Genomic DNA, 20,168 nt, shown 5'->3' with positions numbered 1-20,168 from the left:
AATCATTGCATAGTTAAAAAAAACCTGAATCATATCTGAAAAAATGTTCAAGTCAAGAAAAGGCTTCACGTTTTTATAAAACTTGTACATATTAATAAACGAAATCAACGAATGAACCTGAACAATTTGTTGAGCACAAACAAATCAAACCAAATTAAAAGAGGCAAACATAAGAACATTACCTCTAAGGGCCTCAAGACTGACATGATCATAGCAAATGTGTGGTACCTACAAAGTATCGGACGATCAAGTTAGTTATGGATTCAAAATAATATTTAGCTAGTGATGTTGGTTTGATCACACTCTTGGGGTTGAGAACCTTCCTAAGTTGGAAATGACCTCCAAATATGTACCAATTGTATGCCCTGCAACATCAACACCTTCATTTGTAACCTCAACTGCTGGCTCTCCCTATCAAATATGACCAAAAGAAACAGTGAAATCAAAACACAATATAACCCTTACCCGAATAATATAAAAAAGAAAGTGCCAGAAACAGTCCAATATTTATTATAGATTTGTGCAGTATTGACTATTTGTAACAAAACAATCACTTAGCATGCATTCTAAAAACCAAATGAAAAGAGGCCATAGAAGAACATTACCTGTAATGACCACAAGACTCATTTTTTGATCTATTCATGACAAGAGCGTACATACCTTCCTACAAAGACTCGTACGAACAAGTTAGTTATCATTTTAAAATAATTTTGAGAAATAAAAAGAGTAACATTTTAAAGTAAACAAAAAGACGGAATTATAAAAACGCATGATGTTATAAGCATAAAAGAGTGGCATTGACCTTTATGGGAAGTCTTTTGAAAGAGGAAAAAGAACAAGATACAATTAGAAAGTCCTACTAAACCAAACATCCTATTTCTAGTTTCCTTTGGAAGATACCAACAAGTTAAAGTAACTTACTTTCTATGAATGCATTATCTATATTGTGAGAACCAAATCAAAAACGGAAATCACGATTTCAAACAAAATTCAAAGTTTACACTTTACTTGTACAAATTACAAAAGGGCAATAATTGTCTTATATGTTACTGTCAAATAAACTTTTTTGAATAATATGTTGGGTCCATATACATGAAATTCTGGTTTTCAAAAAGGGGTGGCTGTGAAGTAAGTCGACTAAGTGTGAAGTAAGTCGACTAAGTGTGATTGTCAGAGATGTAAAGGGGTGGCTGAAAAATGAGGAGAAAATATCATTATGACGTAGTAAAATAGTCTAGAGTACTAGACGATGAAATGAAACCAGACATGATCAGTATCTGTATTCCATTATTCTCTTCAATTCTATTATTCAGTAAACTATTTATTAAAAAGAGCAAAAATGAGACTAACCACTGGAGGCCTTGAAAGAGCATGTCCCTCGGGTCCAGTTATTCCAAGCTCTATCATCTTCTTTTGCCCTTCATCCACAGCATCTCCGTTTTCTGCATGGACCATGGCTAAGGCACCGAGAGACTTGCACTTTTTAAGTCCTTGTAGAAGAAGCTCATCACTGATCATAAGAGCTCCTTTGTAAGCCATGAAAAACTTAAAATAATTGATACCTACAATCAGAAAACAAAGATGTACTTACTACGTGAAATAAATTCCTCAGAGCCCTTCCACAGGGTTATTGCCTCATAATAAACCAAATTATCTAAAATGCAAAAAGGAAGTAACATTATAACCTTTCTCCTTGACCATGAGCTCCATTTCTCTTGCAACTGTTTCATCCCATTTGGTAATAGCCATATGGAAACCATAATCCATGCAAGACTTCTTCGCCTTCTTTTCATAGGCTTCGAAACCGGCCGTTAAACTCCCATCAATTGGTATGGCAAAGTCAATGTGCATTGTCGTCCCACCAGCCAATGCTGTGGCCTGGCCACTGAAGAAGTCATCCTTCGTTACAGTGTTCATAAACTCAAACTCTAGATAAATATGAGGATCAATGCCTCCTGTTAGTAAACAAAAAGATGCAATCATATGGTATGTCAAAATCTGATGATGATGATGTCAAATTGACATCAAGATGAAATGTAAGAAACTAAATTCATGCATACAAGTGACATCGCTACGGTGATTCGTTTAAGAAGCATTTAACTATTGTATAGGTGTTAGAGCATCAACAACAATAGAACCCATCTTAGGTTGACTAAGTGGACTCAACTATGCCACAACACTTTTAATTAAGTAAATCACTCACTTTTCACACCAATGATGTAGTTCTTAAAGAACTTCAATTGGTCTGCATAAGAGGGACATAGCGCTCCTTTGAATTTCACACAAACTCTTCACTATTCTTAATTATTGCTAAGAATGGATTGCTTCTATAACAATACATTTTCACCCTAGATATGAAGTGGAGCACTCCGATGGTAAAACCTCAGAGAACTAATAAGAGCCTACGAAATACCAATTCAAACACAAACAACAAACATGATATCAACCCTGACACGTAGGCATCAAAAATAATACGTTGAAATGGAAGTGATCATTGATCGTATGTATCCACACGTGTCAGTGTCAGTGTCATATAAATGTTAGTCACCGAGACACACCTTCAACCTAAAGTGTCAAATATAAGCAAGGTTTTAAAAAATTGTCGCAACCGCATAGGTGTAAGTACTACATAGTTATAAACCCAGAAAGAATCATCATTGGAAGTGTTGTAAGATTAAAAATCAAAGGTCTAACCTGGCATAACAAACTTGCCAGTGCCAGTAGCATCTATGACACGCACCTCATCTCCAACCTGGCAATACCGAAATTACAAAAGTAAAAAATCCTAGGACAGAAAGCATAAAGTTGAATACAAAATTTGTGAAAACACTTTCTATTTTCATTTCTTAAGAATTGTGTTCATTTTAACATGATAAGTGTCTTGGAGTAAATAATTGCAAGTTAAGAATGATTCATTTGAGAAATAATACAGTGATAGTTGGATTAACAACAACGATGACACCGTCTTCAATATAAACATCGGCGATTTGTTGATGGTGAGCATTAACCACAGTACCGCCTTTGATCAACAACTTGGATGATGATGGAATTGAAGGTCCACAGGAAGAATCTCTGTACCCGATTCCAGCTTCACAAAACTGAATTTCAAAATCCAAATTCAAAACTCGATGATAAGAGGTGTAGATATGGGTCGGTGTCGGACACCATTAGATATTTGCATTCTATTTCTAGTTACTCCTGGAAAATGCAAACAAGTGTAGTTAATTGTTTTCAGTTAATAAAATAAACAAAGCTTAGGAGATTGAACTAAATCAGATTGTTATATTAGAATTTAGATTCACATCATTCATTGATTAATACAACAGCTTCCAACAATTAAAATACAAACCCTATTCAAAATCAAACAATGGAAGAAATAATCTAAAGCCAAACTCATAAATAATCAAACGATCATTCATGAAGGAATAATTGAAATAGAAACAATATCAAAACATCAAACATTAGCATGTATGCATTCTATAGAACATAAACAGACACATGAAAGATAAATGCGGAACAAACAATTTAACAGTAAGTGCAACGACATAATAGGTACTAACTCTATTATTTTAATATTCACCAAACTCTTCCAAGTTATCCTTCTACAAAATCCACAAAACATTATCAATGTAAGCATTGAAAAGTAAATAGCTCACTACAAGAAAGCCAACAAAGAGTCCTTAAGACGAGTGAAAAAATGTTCAAATCAAAAAAAGGCTTCACATTTTTAGAAAAATTGTACATATTAATTCAAAAAATGAAATAAACGAATGAACCTGAATAATATGTTGAGCACAAACAAATCAAACCAAATCAAAAGAGGCAAACAGAAGAACATCATCTCTGATGACCTCAAGATTGTTTTTGATCTATTTATGAAATATTCATAGCAAGGGTGTGGTACCTACAATGTCTCCGACGATCATGTTAATAATGGATTCAAAATAATGTTGGGAAATAAAACAAAACCATCAAATGGTTCATCAATCTATAACAAATAAAGATAGAAATGAGTTAACAAGCACTTGGTCAAGCATCCTTATCCCCAAAGCAGCTTTAGTACAGTGATGACATGTCACAGTAAAGTGAGCAAATCATGAAACCTTGGTAGGACTAACCACTCTCTGTCAAGAAAAATCTAATACGGTTTGGTGTTGGGACTCCAGAATTACATTTCAAAATGAAAACAATACCACTGTGACACCCGTTTAATCAAAGAAAGTGTCAAAAATAACTCAAAATAAACTGCAGAACTCAACCACTCACTATATTCGGAAAGTAGCATTTCGCCACAATATTTGTGCAGTATTTATAACAAAACAATCACCTTGTGTATATATATAGTGAAAACAAAATTAAAAGAGACAAACAGAAGAACATTACCTCATAAGGACCTCAAGACTGATTTTAATCTATTCATGACACGTGCATAGCAAGGTTGTGGTATCTGCCTGCAAAGACTCTGACAAAATAGTAAGACTTGTGACATGAAAAGACACTAAGAGTAACGTTTTAGAGTAAAGAAATTAGCAAGACATGATGGAATTATAAGCATAAAAGAGTGACACTAACCTTTATGGCAAGTCTTTGAAAAAGGAAAAAGAACAACATACTAAATATCTTTCTATTTCAAGTTACTTTGTATGAATGCAATGTATAGGACCTAAACTGCAACGTGATTATCGTATGTAAGAAATGAGTGGGACAAATAATTTGATTGTTAGATCACACAGTAAGTGCAAAAAGACAGATACATTACATGAAGAAGGAGTTTCATCCTACTCATCATGACACAAGCATAGATTCAAAATAACATTAAAATCAATTTGAAATGAATAAAAAGTTGTTAGTTACTATCTAAATGACATCAAGATTGCGATTTTCCTCGTTCTCTCAGCATCAATGGCTTCTTGGGTGTTGTTAATGAGACGAAACAGTTCTAACCGCATCTCACCAAGCTTAATCATTTCATTCATTAACGGTAAGCGTGTTTGCTGCAGTGGTGAGGGAGTATGATGAGGTGACGATAGTGTGATCATGTGAGGAATCTCATCATCTAAGAACTTTATCTTTTGTTTCTTAATCAGCATTAAAATAGATGAAGAATAACTCACAATTTCCATTGTTTGCGTCATCTTCGATTAACCGAATCACTAGGGTTGAGGCAGGACTCCACACTTCAAACTGAGTCTGACCCAGGAACCAGTTGTCACCCAACATTTTCACCCTTTGCCCATTTCCAATGTTCCAGCAGGCCCTCGAGTCAATGACACTCATCCACTCGTAGTTGGGTTGAAGAACGGATGGTGCTTCCAATAGGGTAGACCGCAGGCTGCTTCTGTTTTTGAACACTCTAGCAGCTTGTTGAGCATGATTTAAGGCGTCCCTGCATCACTTTCTAAATCTCATGGAACCGATCACAGATTACCATAAAATCAGCAAAAATGACCTGAACAAGTGAGTAAGGCAGCTAAATTTAATATGGAAGAAATACTGAAATTAGACAAAGAACAAGTTCATTTAATCATTGCATTGAAGAAAACTTAAGGGTAAGTCCGAAAAAAACATATCCCTGCAAAATGGTGCATCATGGGATGCCTTAAATTGCTAGAAATAGTAGGATCAACACAATCTAATACAATGAAAATGTCACATACGCTTGCTCCCTGGGTGGGGCCTGTAACAAAATTCATAATGTCAGTATTATCCTTTGCATCTGAAAGATATGTGTGAGACAAACAATTTAACAGTTATATCACAGTAAGTGCAATGACCTCTTCCAAGTTTTCCTCCTACAAAATCCACAACACATTATCAATGTAAGCATTGAAAAGTAAATAAGCTCACTACAAGAAAGCCAACAAAAAGTCATTAAGACGAGTGAGAAAATGTTCAAATCAAAAAAAGGCTTCACATTTTTATAAAAATTGTACATATTAATTCAAAAAATGATATGAAAGAATGAACCTGAATAATATGTTGAGCACAAACAAATCAAACCAAATCAAAAGAGGCAAACAGAAGAACATCATCTCTGATGACCTCAAGACTGTTTTTGATCTATTTATGAAATATTCATAGCAAGGGTGTGGTACCTACAATGTCTCCGACGATCATGTTAATAATGGATTCAAAATAATGTTGGGAAATAAAACAAAACCATCAAATAGTTCATCAATCTATAACAAATAAAGATAGCAATGAGTTAACACGCACTTGGTCAAGCATCCTTATCCCCAAAGCAGCTTTAGTACAGTGATGACATGTCACAGTAAAGTGAGCAAATCATGAAACCTTGGTAGTACTAACCACTCTCTGTCAAGAAAAATCTAATACGGTTTGGTGTTGGGACTCCAGAATTACATTTCAAAATGAAAACAATACCACTGACACCCGTATAATCAAAGAAAGTGTCAGAAATAGCTCAAAATAAACTGCAGAACTCAACCACTCACTGTATTCGGAAAGTTCCTCAACAAATTCATATGGTCCAGTATGAGCATATAGTTTAATTTGTGTTGGAGAGTTATAATCCGAATCAAATGTACTCAATTTTTAACGTTATGTGGTAAATTAATATTTTTTAGTCACTCAATATTAGAAATTTTATTACCAAAAAAAATATGTATGAGTTTTTCACATTTGAATTTCATATGACTTATATAAGATCATAAAGATAAAAATAAAATTATTAATAAAATTCCTCCCCTCCTGAACCAAACACATTTTTAATTAAAATCTCTCCCCTCTTTTGAACCAAACATTTATCTGATTAAAAATAAATCTCCCACCTCCCATTTCCTCCATTAAAATCTCTCCCCTCCCCTCATTTGAACCAAAAGAACCCTAAGATGTAAGATGATTGCAAATTCCAAACACAATTACTTTCAGAAACATGTACTCACATGGAGTATACTAGTACTTTAATCTTTCCACACTACTTTAATCTTTCCCATTAGCAGAAGTACACTAGTAACCATTATTTATTGAACATTTTGTCAAAACACATCCTATTCTTTAGATTCAACAGATATGGACTTCAAAATATAGATTACTAGAAAGGAAAAAGAACATACCAGGTAACATTGGACGAGATTTTGCATAAGTCCCAAAGTTTTATGGTCTGATCTTTACCGTTAGAAATGAAATAGCGTCCATCTCCACGGGTATCAATAAATGTAATGCCCTCAAGATGCCCCATCAAAACCCCTGCTGGCTTGCCTTTAGCATTTAAGCAACGCCGATCGCAGACCTAAACAAATTTGTACATTAGAATGTGTCAATCACTTAAAATCAAGAGGGAAACTCAATACGAAGAATAGTTGGGATGGAGACCGGATTATGCTTCCAAATCAAAGGTGACCTGCATCACTTTCGATATCTCGTGGAACCGATCACAAATTACTATAAAATCAGCAAAAATGACCTGAACAAGTGAGTAAGGCAATTTGGAAGAAATACTGAAATTAGACAAAGAACAAGTTCATTTTATCTAATGAAGTGCATGAAACTCAATACGAAAAATGTCACATACACCTGCTCCCTTGGCGGGGCCTGAAACAAAATTCATAATGTTAGTATTATCCTTCACCATTAGATATTTGCATTTCTAGTTACTCCTGGAAAATGCAAACAAGTGTAGTTAATTGTTTTCTGTTAATAAAATAAACAAAGCTTAGGAGATTGAACTAAATCAGATTGTTATATTAGATTTAGATTCACATCATTCATTGATTAATACAACAGCTTCCAACAATTAAAATACAAACCTTATTCAAAATCAAACAATGGAAGAAATAATCTAAAGACAAACTCATAAATAATCAAACGATCATTCATGAAGGAATAATTGAAATAGAAACAATATCAAAACATCAACATTAGCATGTATGCATTCTATAGAACATAAACAGACACATGAAAGATATGTGCGGAACAAACAATATAACAGTAAGTGCAACGACATAATAGGTATTAACTCTATTATTTTAATATTCACCAAACTCTTCCAAGTTAGACAAAGAACAAGTTCATTTAATCATTGCATAGTTAAAAAAAACCTGAATCATATCTGAAAAAATGTTCAAGTCAAGAAAAGGCTTCACGTTTTTATAAAACTTATACATATTAATAAACGAAATCAACGAATGAACCTGAACAATTTGTTGAGCACAAACAAATCAAACCAAATTAAAAGAGGCATACATAAGAACATTACCTCTAAGGGCCTCAAGACTGACATGATCATAGCAAAGGTGTGGTACCTACAAAGTATCGGACGATCTAGTTAGTTATGGATTCAAAATAATCTTTAGCCAGTGATGATGGTTTGATCACACTCTTGGGATTGAGAACCTTCCTAAGTTGGAAATGACCTCCAAATATGTACCAATTGTATGCCCTACAGCATCAACACCGTCATTTGTAACCTCAACTGCTGGCTCTCCCTATCAAATATGACCAAAAGAAACAGTGAAATCAAAACAATACAACCATTACCCGAATAATATAAAAAAGAAAGTGTCAGAAACAATCCAATATTTATTATAGATTTGTGCAGTATTGACTATTTGTAACAAAACAATCACTTGGCATACATTCTAAAAACCAAATGAAAAGAGGCCATAGAAGAACATTACCTGTAATGACCACAAGACTCATTTTTTGATCTATTCATGACAAGAGCGTACATACCTTCCTACAAAGACTCGGACGAACAAGTTAGTTATCATTTTAAAATAATTTTGGGAAATAAAAAGAGTAACATTTTAGAGTAAACAAAAAGACGGAATTATAAAAACGCATGATGTTATAAGCATAAAAGAGTGGCATTGACCTTTATGGGAAGTCTTTTGAAAGAGGAAAAAGAACAAGATACAATTAGAAAGTCCTACTAAACCAAACATCCTATTTCTAGTTTCCTTTGGAAGATACCAACAAGTTAAAGTAACTTGCTTACTATGAATGCATTATCTATATTGTGAGAACCAAATCAAAAACGGAAATCACGATTTCAAACAAAATTCAAAGTTTACACTTTACTTGTACAAATTACAAAAGGGCAATAACTGTCTTATATATTGCTGTCAAATAAACTTTTTTGAATAATATGTTGGGTCCATATACATGAAATTCTGGTTTTCTAAAAGGGGTGGCTGTGAAGTAAGTCGACTAAGTGTGAAGTAAGTCGACTAAGTGTGATTGTCAGAGATGTAAAGGGGTGGCTGAAAAATGAGGAGAAAATATCATTATGCCGTAGTAAAATAGTCTAGAGTACTAGACGATGAAATGAAACCAGACATGATCAGTATCTGTATTCCATTATTCTCTTCAATTCTATTATTCAGTAAACTATTTATTAAAAAGAGCAAAAATGAGACTAACCACTGGAGGCCTTGAAAGAGCATGTCCCTCGGGTCCAGTTATTCCAAGCTCTATCATCTTCTTTTGCCCTTCATCCACAGCATCTCCGTTTCCTGCATGGACCATGGCTAAGGCACCGAGAGACTTGCACTTTTTAAGTCCTTGTAGAAGAAGCTCATCACCGATCATAAGAGCTCCTTTGTAAGCCATGAAAAACTTAAAATAATTGATACCTACAATCAGAAAACAAAGATGTACTTACTACGTGAAATAAATTCCTCAGAGCCCTTCCACAGGGTTATTGCCTCATAATAAACCAAATTATCTAAAATGCAAAAAGGAAGTAAAATTATAACCTTTCTCCTTGACCATGAGCTCCATTTCTCTTGCAACTGTTTCATCCCATTTGGTAATAGCCATATGGAAACCATAATCCATGCAAGACTTCTTCGCCTTCTTTTCATAGGCTTCGAAACCGGCCGTTAAACTCCCATCAATTGGTATGGCAAAGTCAATGTGCATTGTCGTCCCACCAGCCAATGCTGCGGCCTGGCCACTGAAGAAGTCATCCTTCGTTACAGTGTTCAGAAACTCAAACTCTAGATGAAACCTAAGGTCTCCTTTAGTCCAATCTTAACCAATAATGAACCAAAGAAATTCTATGGGGAACATGCTATCCACACAAGTAAAAGAGCTAAAGAAGAAGACAAATCCATATCAAGTCATGGTGAAAGTAGGAACAAATTCACAAAGTAAGACACATCAGGTCATGATAAGAGAAAAGTAATTAGCCATCCATATAATGTCATAGGTAAAGAAATGATAATATAAAGGCAAAGCAGTCCATATCAAGTCATGGAAGAATAGATAAGAGATAACAAAGTAATCCATATCAAGTCATGGAAGAACATATAGAAGGTAGACAGAATAATCCATATCATGTCATGGAAAAAAGATGGAAACTAAACAAAACATATCAAGTCATGACAGGATAGATGAAATATAAATAAAGTGATCCATAGCAAGTCATGGAAGAAGAATAAAAGCAAATAACAAGTTATCAAATCAAAATGAGCAACAACATCACACCCAAATTAAGCATCAAAGCATATGATCAACATGTAAATTTGTAAAGTGAAATGAACACAAGTGTGGACAGTTTAGACATATCCAATGATATGGTAGATGAATGAGATCAAAAACATGGAATTAATAAGGAAAACCAAAATATCACAAAGGCATCATATCAAAGCATTCTCAAGGGTTGACATAGGTAATAATCAAATTCAAACCCTAGCCATGCTTCTAAGGCTAATGGACTCCTATCAAGTAGAGATGCAATAGAATCTAGAAAAATGGTATCAAACCAAACAAATCAGAACTATATGGCAAATTGAACTTCACATACAAGTCAATTAAAGCATCATGGATGAATCACATAAGCTATGCTTCAAACACAGAATTTATATTTGAGGCATGTCTCCCCACTTCAAACACAGCCTGACACCCAAAGTTTTCAGCCTCTGCCCATTTCCAAGGTTTCAGAAGGCCCCCCATGTCAATGAATCTCATTCACTCAGCTCGGTTGAAGACCGGACTGCTAAGCATGGCCAGCAGCTCAAATCAAAGGTAAACTTCCTACCATGCTTTTAAGATGTTGCATTTCCTTTCTGTTTCATCATACTCATGAGCATAGCATGACACACCAAACCAAAGGTGTGGTACCTGCAAAAACTCCGACGATCAAGTTAGTTATGAATTCAAATAATTTTGGTAAATAAAAGAACATACTAATCACAAGCAGATCATAACAACTTCACAATTGCACAATCAAATAATAATAATTGAGAAAGATTGTCCATAAAACCATAACAAGGATATATTAAGTCAACCGTGCAATTTTTCTTATAGACGACACAAGAAGAAGATGGCTAATTTTAAATGAACTGTAGCCATGCTGTAACTTCATTGAAGAAAAACCACTAAAGCAAATTTGTACAAATTAGAAAATATGATTTTGGAAGTCATACAAAATGGAATCATATTCAGTAACCGTAAAGTTCCTCAACAAATTCATATGGTCCAGTATGAAATTATCAATAACTCACTTAAGTACCGAGAGTTTGTGCAATTACTACCTCTACAGCTCCGCCAATATAGAAATATAATAATATATCTCCATAAATTATGTATATTAGAATGTAGATTAAAGCTCCTAAATGCTAAGACAAAACTAGACCATATCATTATATAGAGAGATATAAACTTGGCTTGGTGGTTTGAGGATGGAGTGAGAGAGTTGAGGTTGATGGTTCTATTCCTACCCACACCATAATAAAACTAACATATTAACATTTGTTAATAGAAAAAACAACATCTTCAAATGCATAGAATGTGTTTCCTACAATAAACGTTACCATCATGACTTGAATTAAAAACAATTTGCATTGGAAATTACTGGCATTCGACCTAAATAATTTTAAAAAACGACAACACTTTCCATGCATTGAAGAAAACTTAAGGGTAAGTCCGAAAAAAACCTATCCCTGCAAAATGGTGCATCATGGGATGCCTTAAATTGCTAGAAATAGTAGGATCAACACAATCTAATACAATGAAAATGTCACATACGCTTGCTCCCTGGGCGGGGCCTGTAACAAATTCATAATGTCAGTATTATCCTTTCCATCTGAAAGATATGTGTGAGACAAACAATTTAACAGTTATATCACAGTAAGTGCAATGACCTCTTCCAAGTTTTCCTCCTACAAAATCCACAACACATTATCAATGTAAGCATTGAAAAGTAAATAAGCTCACTACAAGAAAGCCAACAAAAAGTCATTAAGACGAGTGAGAAAATGTTCAAATCAAAAAAAGGCTTCACATTTTTATAAAAATTGTACATATTAATTCAAAAAATGATATGAAAGAATGAACCTGAATAATATGTTGAGCACAAACAAATCAAACCAAATCAAAAGAGGCAAACAGAAGAACATCATCTCTGATGACCTCAAGACTGTTTTTGATCTATTTATGAAATATTCATAGCAAGGGTGTGGTACCTACAATGTCTCCGACGATCATGTTAATAATGGATTCAAAATAATGTTGGGAAATAAAACAAAACCATCAAATAGTTCATCAATCTATAACAAATAAAGATAGCAATGAGTTAACACGCACTTGGTCAAGCATCCTTATCCCCAAAGCAGCTTTAGTACAGTGATGACATGTCACAGTAAAGTGAGCAAATCATGAAACCTTGGTAGTACTAACCACTCTCTGTCAAGAAAAATCTAATACGGTTTGGTGTTGGGACTCCAGAATCACATTTCAAAATGAAAACAATACCACTGACACCCGTATAATCAAAGAAAGTGTCAGAAATAGCTCAAAATAAACTGCAGAACTCAACCACTCACTGTATTCGGAAAGTTCCTCAACAAATTCATATGGTCCAGTATGAGCATATAGTTTAATTTGTGTTGGAGAGTTATAATCCGAATCAAATGTACTCAATTTTTTAACGTTATGTGGTAAATTAATATTTTTTAGTCACTCAATATTAGAAATTTTATTACCAAAAAAATATGTATGAGTTTTTCACATTTGAATTTCATATGACTTATATAAGATCATAAAGATAAAAATATAAATTATTAATAAAATTCCTCCCCTCCTGAACCAAACACATTTTTAATTAAAATCTCTCCCCTCTTTTGAACCAAACATTTATCTGATTAAAAATAAATCTCCCACCTCCCATTTCCTCCATTAAAATCTCTCCCCTCCCCTCATTTGAACCAAAAGAACCCTAAGATGTAAGATGATTGCAAATTCCAAACACAATTACCTTCAGAAACATGTACTCACATGGAGTATACTAGTACTTTAATCTTTCCACACTACTTTAATCTTTCCCATTAGCAGAAGTACACTAGTAACCATTATTTATTGAACATTTTGTCAAAACACATCATATTCTTTAGATTCAACAGATATGGACTTCAAAATATAGATTACTAGAAAGGAAAAAGAACATACCAGGTAACATTGGACGAGATTTTGCATAAGTCCCAAAGTTTTATGGTCTGATCTTTACCGTTAGAAATGAAATAGCGTCCATCTCCACGGGTATCAATAAATGTAATGCCCTCAAGATGCCCCATCAAAACCCCTGCTGGCTTGCCTTTAGCATTTAAGCAACGCCGATCGCAGACCTAAACAAATTTGTACATTAGAATGTGTCAATCACTTAAAATCAAGAGGGAAAGTACAACCAAACAGCTCTAATTATGAAGTTTCTGCAATAAGTGACGAAAACCAAAACTAAAAGATTTGACATGTATCTCATCTAATAACTGCTCTCAAGGTCAATATTTAATTTAACCCTGATGGTATGACTATGAGACTGATTTCCTGTTTAAAAGATGGCCATTGCTTCTAAATAAAAACAAAAGTTGGGACACTCAAAAAGAGGGAAAAAGCGAATAATATCTTAATAGAATAAGACGTCTTATGATGTAGGACATACCTTGCAGAAACTATCATCACTTCCAGAGTAAATAAGATGGCCAGTTTCATCAGCAAAACATACAGTATTTACATCAGCCTGCAACATAAAATGAAAATCAAAAGTTAGAACATCTATGCTATGCGTTAATTCTCTTGATCCATAAAAAATCACCACAATATGAAAATAATTTGTCCAAAAAAATGATAGATTGATGATCAAGCAGACACTTTCAGATAGAATTTCACAGGCACTAATATAAAGACACAACCAATAGCTCAAATCATTTGAAGCTAAAGAGATGGGATATTTTATGGCTAGTATCATTACCGCGTGTGCTAAAATTTGAAGTGAAACCTTGTTTGCTTCAAGATCGTATACATGTATAGAATCACCACTAGTTCCTGCTACTAATTCCCTCCCATCTGTTGAGAATTTCACAGAAAAAATTCCAAAAGAGTATCCTCCATCATCATTTGATGAAAAATCCAAACCATCGTGGATCTCCTGCATAATATAAGAACCAAAAGCACATTAAAAATATGAAAAGAACACCATAAAAAAGAACCTAGGAAATCCACCAGTTAGACACGTCATGGAACATCCAATTTCTAAGACTCAGATACCTTATAGCATTCAAAAAAACTAGTGTTTGCCAAATTAGAAGTTAAAACCAAAGTGCAGAATTAGTTGTGAGTACCGTAACATTTGCTAGTGACTCAGTTTCAGAAGATCCAACATTTACAATGTGTACAATGGGCGACATGCTGGCATAAACCTGAAATTGAAGATTCATATGCCATAAGATTAAGCCATTAAAACAATGGATTAAAAAGATGTAGACATTTTTCTTTCCTGTTATTTTGAAGATAAAACACAGCAACTTACAAGACTGCGTTGATCAGGGGAAAGAGAAGTATCAGTGATTGTCCATCTCAAACTCTTGGTTAGAATATTCTTTTGAACTTTCCAACCTTTGTCCACATTGTATATTTTTATGATATTTCCCTGAAAAAATAATTTAATCAGAATCAAAACTATAGCATGCATATACCTTACAGCAAAAAAAAAAAGTATATTTTTATGATAAAATGTTAAAGGTGGGAATATATTACCTGGAACCCAGCAACAAAAAGACTACCATCAGCTGAAAACTGAGACACATACGCTCGACTAGGCATCTGGTCGATAAGCCAAGGACCATTTACAGGCAAATACCTTTGGATGATACCAACAAGTTAAAGTGATTTACTTTCTATGAATGCATTATCTACAAACTTGTTTCTTCAAAAGTATCCATAGCATATTTCCCCAGAGAAATTACCTTATCATCTTTAGATTGGAATACCTCAATACCCAAAAACTATAGGAGTTTACCAAAGTCTTTCGTCTGAAATTTATTCGATAGATGTTATTCTCAAAATAATCTTTAACTAGTGATGTTGGTTTGATCACACTCTTGGGGTTGAGAACCTTCCTAAGTTTGAACACGACCTCCAAAGATGTACCAATTGTATGCCCTGCAGCATCAACACCTTCATTTGTAACCTCAACGGTTGGCTCTCCCTATCAAATATGACCAAAAGAAACAGTGGAATCAAAACACAATACAACCCTTACCAGTATAATATAAAAAAGAAAATGCGAGAAACTGCCCAAGACTCATTTTGATCTATTCATGACAAGAGCGTACATACCTTCCTACAAACACTCCGACGAATAAGTTAGTTATCACTTCAAAATAATTTTGGGAAATAAAAAGAGTAACATTCTAGAGTAAACAAAGAGACGAAATTATAACAACACATTATGTTATAAGCATAAAAGAGTGACATTGACATTTATGGTAAGTCTTTGAAAAAGAAAAAAGAACAACATACAGTTAGAAAGTCCTACCAAACCAAACATAGTATTTATAGTTACCTTTGGATGATACCAACAAGTTAAAGTGACTTACTTTCTATGAATGCATTATCTACAAACTTGTTTCTTCGAAAGTATCCTATATACAAATATTAACACTCTCCCTCAAATTTGAGCATATAAGTTAAATGCACTAAGCTTGCCACATATATAATTAGTTTTAGGATCTCGTAGGGATTTGGTAAACACATGTCAATTGATCATTAGAGTTGACAAAACTTGTGATAATGTCGCCTGATTCTAACTTCTCTCTGACAATGTTTGGTCCTCTCATGAAACCTAGATTCGAAACAATATGTAATGGGACTTGGTTATCACAAATAAGTGTCATGGTCTTATTTTTTCAAATTGAAGTTCTTTGAGCAGTTGATTCAACCTAACGACCTCACATGTTAATAGTGTCATAACCTTATATTCTACCTCAGCACTTGATCTTGCAACTACATTTTGTTTCTTACTTTTATAGGATATTAGGTTTCCTTCAACAAATAAACAATACTCAGAGGTAAATCGTCTAACATTTGACACCCCTTTGATCGGAGATGTAGGTTCTACAGATTAATTAACAAATTTATGTGATTTAATCTAATGTAATGCATGAAACTCTATATGAAAAATAGTTGGGGTGCAGACCGAATTATGCCTCCATATCCAAGGTTCCCTGCATCCCTTTCTATATCTCATGGAAAAGGTCACAAGTTACTATAAATTCAGAAAAAATAAACTGAACAAGTGAAGTAAGGCAGCCAGATTTAATATGGATGAAATATTGAATTTAGACAAAGAACAAGTTCATTTAATCATTGCATAGTTCAAAAAAAACCTGAATAATATCTGAAAAAATGTTCAAGTCAAAAAAAGGCTTCACGTTTTTATAAAACTTGTACATATTAATAAACGAAATCAACGAATGAACCTGAATAATTTGTTGAGCACAAACAAATCAAACCAAATTAAAAGAGGCATACATAAGAACATTACCTCTAAGGGCCTCAAGACTGACATGATCATAGCAAAGGTGTGGTACCTACAAAGTATCGGACGATCTAGTTAGTTATGGATTCAAAATAATCTTTAGCCAGTGATGATGGTTTGATCACACTCTTGGGATTGAGAACCTTCCTAAGTTGGAAATGACCTCCAAATATGTACCAATTGTATGCCCTACAGCATCAACACCGTCATTTGTAACCTCAACTGCTGGCTCTCCCTATCAAATATGACCAAAAGAAACAGTGAAATCAAAACAATACAACCATTACCCGAATAATATAAAAAAGAAAGTGTCAGAAACAATCCAATATTTATTATAGATTTGTGCAGTATTGACTATTTGTAACAAAACAATCACTTGGCATACATTCTAAAAACCAAATGAAAAGAGGCCATAGAAGAACATTACCTGTAATGACCACAAGACTCATTTTTTGATCTATTCATGACAAGAGCGTACATACCTTCCTACAAAGACTCGGACGAACAAGTTAGTTATCATTTTAAAATAATTTTGGGAAATAAAAAGAGTAACATTTTAGAGTAAACAAAAAGACGGAATTATAAAAACGCATGATGTTATAAGCATAAAAGAGTGGCATTGACCTTTATGGGAAGTCTTTTGAAAGAGGAAAAAGAACAAGATACAATTAGAAAGTCCTACTAAACCAAACATCCTATTTCTAGTTTCCTTTGGAAGATACCAACAAGTTAAAGTAACTTGCTTACTATGAATGCATTATCTATATTGTGAGAACCAAATCAAAAACGGAAATCACGATTTCAAACAAAATTCAAAGTTTACACTTTACTTGTACAAATTACAAAAGGGCAATAACTGTCTTATATATTGCTGTCAAATAAACTTTTTTGAATAATATGTTGGGTCCATATACATGAAATTCTGGTTTTCAAAAAGGGGTGGCTGTGAAGTAAGTCGACTAAGTGTGAAGTAAGTCGACTAAGTGTGATTGTCAGAGATGTAAAGGGGTGGCTGAAAAATGAGGAGAAAATATCATTATGCCGTAGTAAAATAGTCTAGAGTACTAGACGATGAAATGAAACCAGACATGATCAGTATCTGTATTCCATTATTCTCTTCAATTCTATTATTCAGTAAACTATTTATTAAAAAGAGCAAAAATGAGACTAACCACTGGAGGCCTTGAAAGAGCATGTCCCTCGGGTCCAGTTATTCCAAGCTCTATCATCTTCTTTTGCCCTTCATCCACAGCATCTCCGTTTCCTGCATGGACCATGGCTAAGGCACCGAGAGACTTGCACTTTTTAAGTCCTTGTAGAAGAAGCTCATCACCGATCATAAGAGCTCCTTTGTAAGCCATGAAAAACTTAAAATAATTGATACCTACAATCAGAAAACAAAGATGTACTTACTACGTGAAATAAATTCCTCAGAGCCCTTCCACAGGGTTATTGCCTCATAATAAACCAAATTATCTAAAATGCAAAAAGGAAGTAAAATTATAACCTTTCTCCTTGACCATGAGCTCCATTTCTCTTGCAACTGTTTCATCCCATTTGGTAATAGCCATATGGAAACCATAATCCATGCAAGACTTCTTCGCCTTCTTTTCATAGGCTTCGAAACCGGCCGTTAAACTCCCATCAATTGGTATGGCAAAGTCAATGTGCATTGTCGTCCCACCAGCCAATGCTGCGGCCTGGCCACTGAAGAAGTCATCCTTCGTTACAGTGTTCAGAAACTCAAACTCTAGATGAAACCTAAGGTCTCCTTTAGTCCAATCTTAACCAATAATGAACCAAAGAAATTCTATGGGGAACATGCTATCCACACAAGTAAAAGAGCTAAAGAAGAAGACAAATCCATATCAAGTCATGGTGAAAGTAGGAACAAATTCACAAAGTAAGACACATCAGGTCATGATAAGAGAAAAGTAATTAGCCATCCATATAATGTCATAGGTAAAGAAATGATAATATAAAGGCAAAGCAGTCCATATCAAGTCATGGAAGAATAGATAAGAGATAACAAAGTAATCCATATCAAGTCATGGAAGAACATATAGAAGGTAGACAGAATAATCCATATCATGTCATGGAAAAAAGATGGAAACTAAACAAAACATATCAAGTCATGACAGGATAGATGAAATATAAATAAAGTGATCCATAGCAAGTCATGGAAGAAGAATAAAAGCAAATAACAAGTTATCAAATCAAAATGAGCAACAACATCACACCCAAATTAAGCATCAAAGCATATGATCAACATGTAAATTTGTAAAGTGAAATGAACACAAGTGTGAACAGTTTAGACATATCCAATGATATGGTAGATGAATGAGATCAAAAACATGGAATTAATAAGGAAAACCAAAATATCACAAAGGCATCATATCAAAGCATTCTCAAGGGTTGACATAGGTAATAATCAAATTCAAACCCTAGCCATGCTTCTAAGGCTAATGGACTCCTATCAAGTAGAGATGCAATAGAATCTAGAAAAATGGTATCAAACCAAACAAATCAGAACTATATGGCAAATTGAACTTCACATACAAGTCAATTAAAGCATCATGGATGAATCACATAAGCTATGCTTCAAACACAGAATTTATATTTGAGGCATGTCTCCCCACTTCAAACACAGCCTGACACCCAAAGTTTTCAGCCTCTGCCCATTTCCAAGGTTTCAGAAGGCCCCCCATGTCAATGAATCTCATTCACTCAGCTCGGTTGAAGACCGGACTGCTAAGCATGGCCAGCAGCTCAAATCAAAGGTAAACTTCCTACCATGCTTTTAAGATGTTGCATTTCCTTTCTGTTTCATCATACTCATGAGCATAGCATGACACACCAAACCAAAGGTGTGGTACCTGCAAAAACTCCGACGATCAAGTTAGTTATGAATTCAAATAATTTTGGTAAATAAAAGAACATACTAATCACAAGCAGATCATAACAACTTCACAATTGCACAATCAAATAATAATAATTGAGAAAGATTGTCCATAAAACCATAACAAGGATATATTAAGTCAACCGTGCAATTTTTCTTATAGACGACACAAGAAGAAGATGGCTAATTTTAAATGAACTGTAGCCATGCTGTAACTTCATTGAAGAAAAACCACTAAAGCAAATTTGTACAAATTAGAAAATATGATTTTGGAAGTCATACAAAATGGAATCATATTCAGTAACCGTAAAGTTCCTCAACAAATTCATATGGTCCAGTATGAAATTATCAATAACTCACTTAAGTACCGAGAGTTTGTGCAATTACTACCTCTACAGCTCCGCCAATATAGAAATATAATAATATATCTCCATAAATTATGTATATTAGAATGTAGATTAAAGCTCCTAAATGCTAAGACAAAACTAG

General features: G+C 34.1%; 2 protein-coding genes across 2 annotated transcripts; both read right to left on the bottom strand.

Moving 5' to 3' along the window:
- Nucleotides 1-1,145: 1,145 nt before the first annotated feature.
- LOC127104481 (dihydropyrimidinase) lies at nt 1,146-7,594 on the bottom strand. The gene is made up of 10 exons (XM_051041667.1): nt 7,535-7,594; nt 7,364-7,426; nt 7,135-7,252; nt 5,775-5,792; nt 5,658-5,716; nt 2,931-3,098; nt 2,695-2,752; nt 1,686-1,955; nt 1,351-1,562; nt 1,146-1,190 (listed from the first exon to the last, which is right to left on the bottom strand). The coding sequence occupies exons 1-10, from the start codon at nt 7,592-7,594 to the stop codon at nt 1,158-1,160; spliced, it is 1,059 nt and encodes a 352-aa protein (XP_050897624.1). The 3' UTR covers nt 1,146-1,157.
- A 5,479-nt stretch (nt 7,595-13,073) lies between these two features.
- Nucleotides 13,074-17,064, bottom strand: LOC127104480 (LEC14B protein). Its single transcript, XM_051041666.1, has 10 exons — nt 17,059-17,064; nt 16,924-17,015; nt 16,787-16,832; nt 15,207-15,448; nt 14,998-15,100; nt 14,771-14,890; nt 14,583-14,660; nt 14,213-14,389; nt 13,904-13,981; nt 13,074-13,589 (listed from the first exon to the last, which is right to left on the bottom strand). Exons 1-10 carry the CDS (start codon nt 17,062-17,064, stop codon nt 13,392-13,394), a joined length of 1,140 nt encoding a protein of 379 aa, XP_050897623.1. The 3' UTR covers nt 13,074-13,391.
- Between the last annotated feature and the right edge of the window lie 3,104 nt (nt 17,065-20,168).

This window comes from Lathyrus oleraceus, chromosome 7, assembly GCF_024323335.1.
Source record: "Lathyrus oleraceus cultivar Zhongwan6 chromosome 7, CAAS_Psat_ZW6_1.0, whole genome shotgun sequence".
Classification (NCBI taxonomy): domain Eukaryota; kingdom Viridiplantae; phylum Streptophyta; class Magnoliopsida; order Fabales; family Fabaceae; genus Lathyrus; species Lathyrus oleraceus.
The sequence above is the reverse complement of the archived record's forward strand: the minus strand, read 5'-3'. Positions and strand labels throughout refer to the sequence as shown.

Bases quoted from the DNA above. Each gene is read 5' to 3' on its own strand.
- LOC127104481 (XM_051041667.1), bottom strand. From the start codon at position 7,594: ATGGTGAAGGATAATACTAACATTATGAATTTTGTTTCAGGCCCCGCC. The intron at 7,427-7,534 runs GTATGTGACATT...TCACTTGTTCAG, and splicing joins GCCCCGCCAAGGGAGCAGGT to GTCATTTTTGCTGATTTTAT. The intron at 3,099-5,657 runs GTATGTGACATT...TTTGAAATTCAG, and splicing joins GCCCCACCCAGGGAGCAAGC to TTTTGTGAAGCTGGAATCGG.
- LOC127104480 (XM_051041666.1), bottom strand. The intron at 13,982-14,212 runs GTAATGATACTA...TTTATGTTGCAG, and splicing joins TTCAAATTTTAGCACACGCG to GCTGATGTAAATACTGTATG. The intron at 13,590-13,903 runs GTATGTCCTACA...AAATTTGTTTAG, and splicing joins GTGATGATAGTTTCTGCAAG to GTCTGCGATCGGCGTTGCTT.